The 6,574-nt window shown below is 42.2% G+C and overlaps 1 protein-coding gene across 1 annotated transcript; it reads right to left on the bottom strand.

Annotated features, from left to right (window-relative positions):
- Positions 1-2,360: 2,360 nt before the first annotated feature.
- LOC121547180 (neurogenic differentiation factor 2-like) lies at positions 2,361-6,574 on the bottom strand. The gene is made up of 2 exons (XM_041858316.1): positions 6,367-6,574; positions 2,361-3,804 (listed from the first exon to the last, which is right to left on the bottom strand). Exon 2 carries the CDS (start codon positions 3,795-3,797, stop codon positions 2,715-2,717), a length of 1,083 nt encoding a protein of 360 aa, XP_041714250.1. The 5' UTR covers positions 3,798-3,804; positions 6,367-6,574; the 3' UTR covers positions 2,361-2,714.

Raw genomic sequence — 6,574 nt, 5'->3', positions numbered from 1 at the left:
TTGGGTCATCTCTCTCTCTCTCTCTCTCTCTCTCTCTCTCTCTCTCTCTCACACACACACACTCTCTCTCTCTCTCTCTCTCTCACACACACACACACACACTCTCTCTCTCTCTCTCTCGCAGTTTGTGTGTGCCTTACCTGTTTGTGGAGGTTGATACGTTTCTCTATCACAGCTCACAGTACCCAAACTCTCCACCACTTAACTGGACAGGGGCAGGATAAGACAGGGACTAAAGGGAGGAAGATGGAAAGAGAGGTTTAAAGAGTGTATCATGTGTTTAAATATTTTTGTAAAGTTTACAACCCAGTATCCTGGGTTGCAAGTTTAACATAACCTTGATTGGGTCTTCTGTGTGTGTGTTTTACCTGTTTGTAGAGGTTGATTTTCTCTATCAAAGCAGGTCGCCCCAACACACCAGCCTGAAATACATACATTTGACACATTCAACATGAGTAATTGATATCAAATGTAACATCTAAATGTGTTTTCATTTTTGGCAAGTTTAACATAACCTAGATTGGGTCATCTCTCTCTCGCTCCTCTCTCTCTCTCTCTCTCTCTCTCTCTCTCTCTCTGTGTGTGTGTGTGTGTGTGTGTGTGTGTGTGTGTGTGTGTGTGTGTGTGTGTGTGTGTCTGTGTGTCTTACCTGTTTGTGGAGGCTGAGTTTCTCACAGCACCCAAACTCTCTACAACTTAACTGGATAGGGGCAGGATAAGACAGGGACTGGAGGAGGACGGAAGGAAAATGGTGAGAGTGTATCATGGGTTTAAATGAGGACTAACATTTCTCAATATTGAATCTATCTAGCGTTAAGTTAGCTAACGTTACAGTAACTTCAACTAGCTAGCTAACGTTAGCTAAATCGTAGGCCTACCAACAAATATACAACAATTACCAGCAAACTTTACAGGCTATGTAGCTTGGCTAGCTGATGAAAAACGAAGAGTACATTACATTATATACTATTAGTATTATAAAAAAATTCATAGTAGCTAGTTTGATAAATTATTACCTTTCACGTCGATCCTTGGAGGGAGTTGTCACACGATAATTCCCGGGTTCGAGGGCATTATTGCTTTTATAAAACGGTTGCCAACATATTTATACAAATATTGATTACATTTTACAATTAAAAACATTATCTTAACGAGTAAATTCGTTTTTGCATTCTGAAGTTGATACCCAAGCAGGCTGGTCATGAGTTCTATTCTCATGTTTTGACCCAGTCGTTCATTCTAAACATTCTATTCATTCGAAGTTGCTATGCTAAACAAAAAAATGCCAGGTAGCTAGCTAGCAGAGATTCAATGATGATGAGAGATAAGAACTTCAATAAATAATGATTGAATAAATATCCAATAGGCATACATAGGCATCAACTATTATGGTTGGCGAGTCCGAGCTAACCAAGGTAGTTGGTGATGTTAATAGTGACGTTTCCGTTGATGGCACACGAGTGGAAGAACTGTCCATGGTCCTGGCGCTGGTTGGCGACAGCCAGTGCTTGCGTCTTCTTTGCTGGCACGGGAGAGATCGCATTTCAAAAATGATACATTGTTGCACAGGTTGTAGAGGCAGACAGGTATGTTTATACAACCCTCAACTGTTGCAAACCAAATAGTAGCAATGGAAAATTATGTGTAGACGACGTTTTCCCGAGGGAGATTAAGTGTATGAATTTGCTGCCTGGGCTGCAGACAGTGGAATTATGACAATAACACGTCATGGTATTTTGCAGGAGTTATTATCAACCAATCAGCATCCAGGATCCAAACAACCCGTTTTATAATTCGAATTATACGCACTAGCGCTATTTACTCAGTAGCGCACTGCTGGTTCCAAAATGAACCCCTCTTTTGAAAAGGGTTCTTCAAAGCACCCCTTAAGTCTACAAAGTTTAAAAAACGAACTGATGGCAGACTATGGGTTCTTAAATTAAAGTTAAGGTTCCTTTTTTAACCTTATATTATCCTAAAGGATCCTACAGGAACCTAAAGGTTCATTACTTTAAATTACGCTGAAGGATCCTCCAGGAACCTTTTCTTTTTAGAGTGTAGACTAGGCTATAGGCCTATTCCTAAAACGCGGATTAAACGTTTGGTCAGTTGAATGATAAATTGTCATTCGTTTCCATATTGGATTTGGAAACGAACCTGCTGCAGAAAGTGGTTGTTATCACTGAAATAATAGTTTAATTAACTCAGTTATGAATTACTCCCGTGGAATAGTCTATGTATGTACTCAAATACTGTATTTGTGATTCCATGGTGGAGCTCTTGCCCTTCAGCATACAGTGAGATTTTTCACCCAATTTCTCAAGTCAGAAATAACTTATTTGGTCAATCACCTCATGTCAGACAGTTATAAAATATTGTTTTATTTTTATAACATGTTTCGTTCATGTAGGCCTATAGGCCTACATCTTTTATTTTGATTGCACTCGTATTCTGCATACACATCGACATTAGATTGGAAATATTGATTTCTGACATACCTTAAAATGTACATTATGACAATTCAGGAATGACATCAATAAAACAGAGGACCAACATTGAGAATATTGGGCTTTTTCTCTCAATTCCTGCCACCCCACCTCCCGTTTTCTAAAAACCTCATCCAGAGTCAAAATGGGTAGGCTATTATAGCCTAACATTACGATTGTTAGTTGGGTATTTAGGGGTCCGGTGGGTTTGTTAGGGTTTTGAGGGATTCAGTTGTGGAAAGGGAAGTTCAGTTCATCGTACACGGGCGTCCTGTCATGGTGTAATAAGTGCACGTCATGAAATGGCGGCGGCACGTTTTCAGAGTGCGCGGAACCGCTGCGCGCTCCCGATGGGCCGAACGCTAGGCCGTGGACAGCAGGTGCGCGCGAGGCAGACAGTCCGGAGTAGTGCATAGCATAGTGATAGTTCCTGTCTGTGTCCGGCGACCCACACTCCTGTTGCCTCACGGAAAAGTTGCCGCTGACGCACACAGGCGAGCTGTGATGGCCGTCATAGTCTGGGCTATTGTACTCCGGGGAGATGGCCCCTGGGTAGACCGCGTCGCCGTAGCCGTAGTTATGGGTCCTCATATGCCCACTGGAGCCGGGTTGGCACTGAGGGCTAGAAAGACGGGGACACTGGTAGGAGTAAGGGTGCACGGAAAAAGAGGAGTTGGGGACATGAAACCGGGCCCCGTCAGGACACTGCTCTGTCAAGAAGTTCCGAGAGTTGAGCTGCAGACAACCAGCTACTAGATTTGTGGTGGGCTGGGACAGGCCCTTGCACAGTGTCTGCACGTAGGATAGTACATCTGGCCTTTTCCCATTGCGCAAGATCTCCCCGAGCGCCCAAATGTAATTCTTGGCCAGTCTCAGCGTCTCTATCTTGGAGAGTTTTTGCGTTTTGGAATAACAGGGGACCACTTTGCGCAAATTGTCCAGCGCAGAGTTCAAATCGTGCATACGCGTTCTCTCTCTCGCGTTGGCTTTTTGACGCCGCACCTTGGAGCGCTCAATCCGTGCTTGCGTCATCTTGGGTTTCTTTGGCCCGCGCTTTTTGAGTGTGTCTCCCTCCTCGTTCTCATCCCCACACTCCTCATCGTCGACGTCAACGTCGTCGTCGTCATCCCCAGCCATCTCGGACTGATCCCGGCTGCTTCCCACTCTGGCATCGCCATCATCCAAGTCGTCGTCTTCCAGGTGACCCAGGTCTTCCTCATTGGTTTTGGAATCCTCGCCCTCGCTGACCTCCACCCAACCCGAGAGCTTCTGGACATCCGGCAGAACCTCGCTGAATAGCCTTGTCAACATGGTGGCACTGGAAAACACGTCACAAGACAGATGAAAACTGGAGGCCTAGAAAAGCAGTTTCAGACAGTGCATGGTCTTGGTGATAGGCTGTCTTATCCGAATATAGATTATTGTTTCTGGAAATATTGATTTTGATTGACAGACGAGATGCAACAAAAATTGATACAAATAATATGCCTAATCTAGTTGAATGCAGAGGGGCGACAGACGCGACCCAACTAAGCGTGCCATCTCACAGCAGGTTTTTCGGTGCTGGCTCTATCATGAGGTCCCATGGGGCACATTGTGGGGCGAGTAGACCCGTTCAGCCCATTACCACACATACACTATTTCTGGCCACATTCTAACACAGGCAGAATAAATTCTGGACTAATTTTAGAATATACCCTACCCATAAATGAAAACTAATTTCAGATAATAATCACAATTTACTTTATTGTTATTTGCATCGAATAAGAACCGATTCTACGCATGGGTGATGGGCCTAAATGGTTAAGCCAACTTGACATTACAGATTTAATGTAAAATAGTATTTGTTTTATTTTCTTTCCTTCCCCCCTTCAAAATTAGCGGGCTACCACACTACAACTGTCAAGCCTTCAGTCTATAGCTGGGGACAACTCTGCTGATAGTTAGGCCTAATACACATTACCAGGTTAATTACATCCTATAAGAATACAGATGTTCTATTGATCGAAATAAATGGACAATCACGATGCTCCTCAATGAATTGATAGACTAAAATATATTCTATTTCGAAACAATACGTTTCAGCTAACCCATGGATTTGAACTGATATATTCGATTCATTTTGGCACAACAGGCTCCAATTCCACAACAAATCACGCCAAATTAATTAATTAATCTATCAAGATATTTTAGATAAATCATTCAACATTGATAGGCTATTAGAAAATACTTCGTAAATTATTTTTAGCGTTCCAAATATTGTGATCATGTTCATTAAACCCTAATGCTTCTTGTAGGCTAATGAGCCCAGCAGTGCATGTGAGTGCGTGGATACATTTTTCTAATAATATTAGTACAATGTAATTAACACAAACCAATACCTGTCAATTAACCTACATATAACTCTATAGGGACTTCACACGTAGTCTACTACATTTTTCCTGAAAATTGCATTAACATCCTGTTACATTCTAAAATTGTCGTAGAAGCTGCTGGCTGCACTGAGCCACGTAAAACTATGGAAGCCCACCCCCACCACCAAAAACATGTCAAATGTAAATAGATCAATAGGATATGTCATTGTTGAATAGTTTGTCCTTACTGGCTAGTGGCTACGGTGATATTAGCTGTTCCTGATCTGGTAGTAGGCTAACCTAACCAACTCCGGACCCTAGTTGAGGCATTTTATTTTTTGGGTGGCGAATATGAGTTTCCATATAAAACAGCTAATCTCGGTGTAATAGCCTACCCACGTTTTCAGTCGCAATTACCACATGTAATGATTTGCATGACATTGATAAAAATTAAGCCTGGTTTGTTGTAATGTTGTAAGGTAGGTCTACTGTAGCCTACTTTTATATTTTATGAGAGGGTTCATCTCTCATTTTTTATAGGCTACCTTTACTTGATGAGGACATGCTGTTATAGCAACTCTGTATTTTGTCTTGAAGCTAATATGTAATGCGTGTAGCCTACAGACTAGAAAATAAAACCTATAATTGATTGCTTGTGAATTGTTGCATTATTCAATATTGTAATATGTTTTAGAAGAAAAGTTTCTGTCATTGTTGAATAGTTTGTCCTTACTGGCTAGTGGCTACTGTGATATTTATGGTCAATTTGAGCTGCGGACCAATAATGTCGCGTTGCCAGCCACAACGAAAGGTAAGGCAAGGATTAATGTGAATTGAAAAGTAGAATTCTCTTTCGCCACCCAGACACACACACACACACACACACACACACACACACACACACACACACACACACACACACACACACACACACACACACACACACACACACAAACAAACACATTTACCATATCCCGTGTGCTGCTTTGCATGATTTCCTTTTATTTTGATTTTAGGTTCTGTCCAAATCAAGTCTGTCCCGAAATGTCTCCATTTCAAACGGAGATAAGATTTCAGGGACTTTTAAGATAAAGTCCCAACCCCCTCTCAAAGCAAACGACAAATCTCCTTCGATAAGCCTCCGATATGAATAGAATAATGCATGTAGATCTTTAGTGGGCCTATAATGTATGTCGAATTGATTGTTAAAGGCTATGTTATTAAATGCAGTCATCCGCGCTGTGCATGGAATCAATCCCCTCCCGTGTTCGCAATACATGTTAGCTCGGATAAAGAGCGTGGAGCAGGATTAAATGATGTCTTTGACTTGTTCTGTCACACTTGATAGGAGATGAAACAACGAGGGTTGAAAAATATAATTTGATTCTTGCGCAAGATACGCAGTAGCCTAGTTTCTCTAAAGAAATTATGAAATAACAAATGTTCCATTCAACATTTGTATAAATTCTCTCGTTGGTGTTAGTTCCATAATTCGTTTAGGGCGTTCCAAAAAAATGTCTACCTACCGCCGTATCCGAGCTCGGTGACGCGCGTTTGTTTACACCATCTCGGGGTGGCCAGTCCAAGTCCACACCACTCCTGCATGGGCACTTCAATAGGTGAGGCTGTAGCCTTGCTTGCTGCTTCTTCGCTGTGCTATCCCTACCCCAAATACGCGGAAACAGTAGTGTGGTATCCTCTACCAGGGCTGGGTGGGTTACATACAAGCTATGA

This window comes from Coregonus clupeaformis, chromosome 31 (genome assembly GCF_020615455.1).
Source record: "Coregonus clupeaformis isolate EN_2021a chromosome 31, ASM2061545v1, whole genome shotgun sequence".
In the NCBI taxonomy this organism is placed as follows: domain Eukaryota; kingdom Metazoa; phylum Chordata; class Actinopteri; order Salmoniformes; family Salmonidae; genus Coregonus; species Coregonus clupeaformis.
Note: the sequence above shows the minus strand (reverse complement) of the source record. Positions and strands in the feature narration are given on the sequence as shown.

Excerpts from the sequence above, each read along its gene's own strand:
- LOC121547180 (XM_041858316.1), bottom strand. The coding sequence starts at position 3,797 with ATGTTGACAAGGCTATTCAGCGAGGTTCTGCCGGATGTCCAGAAGCTC.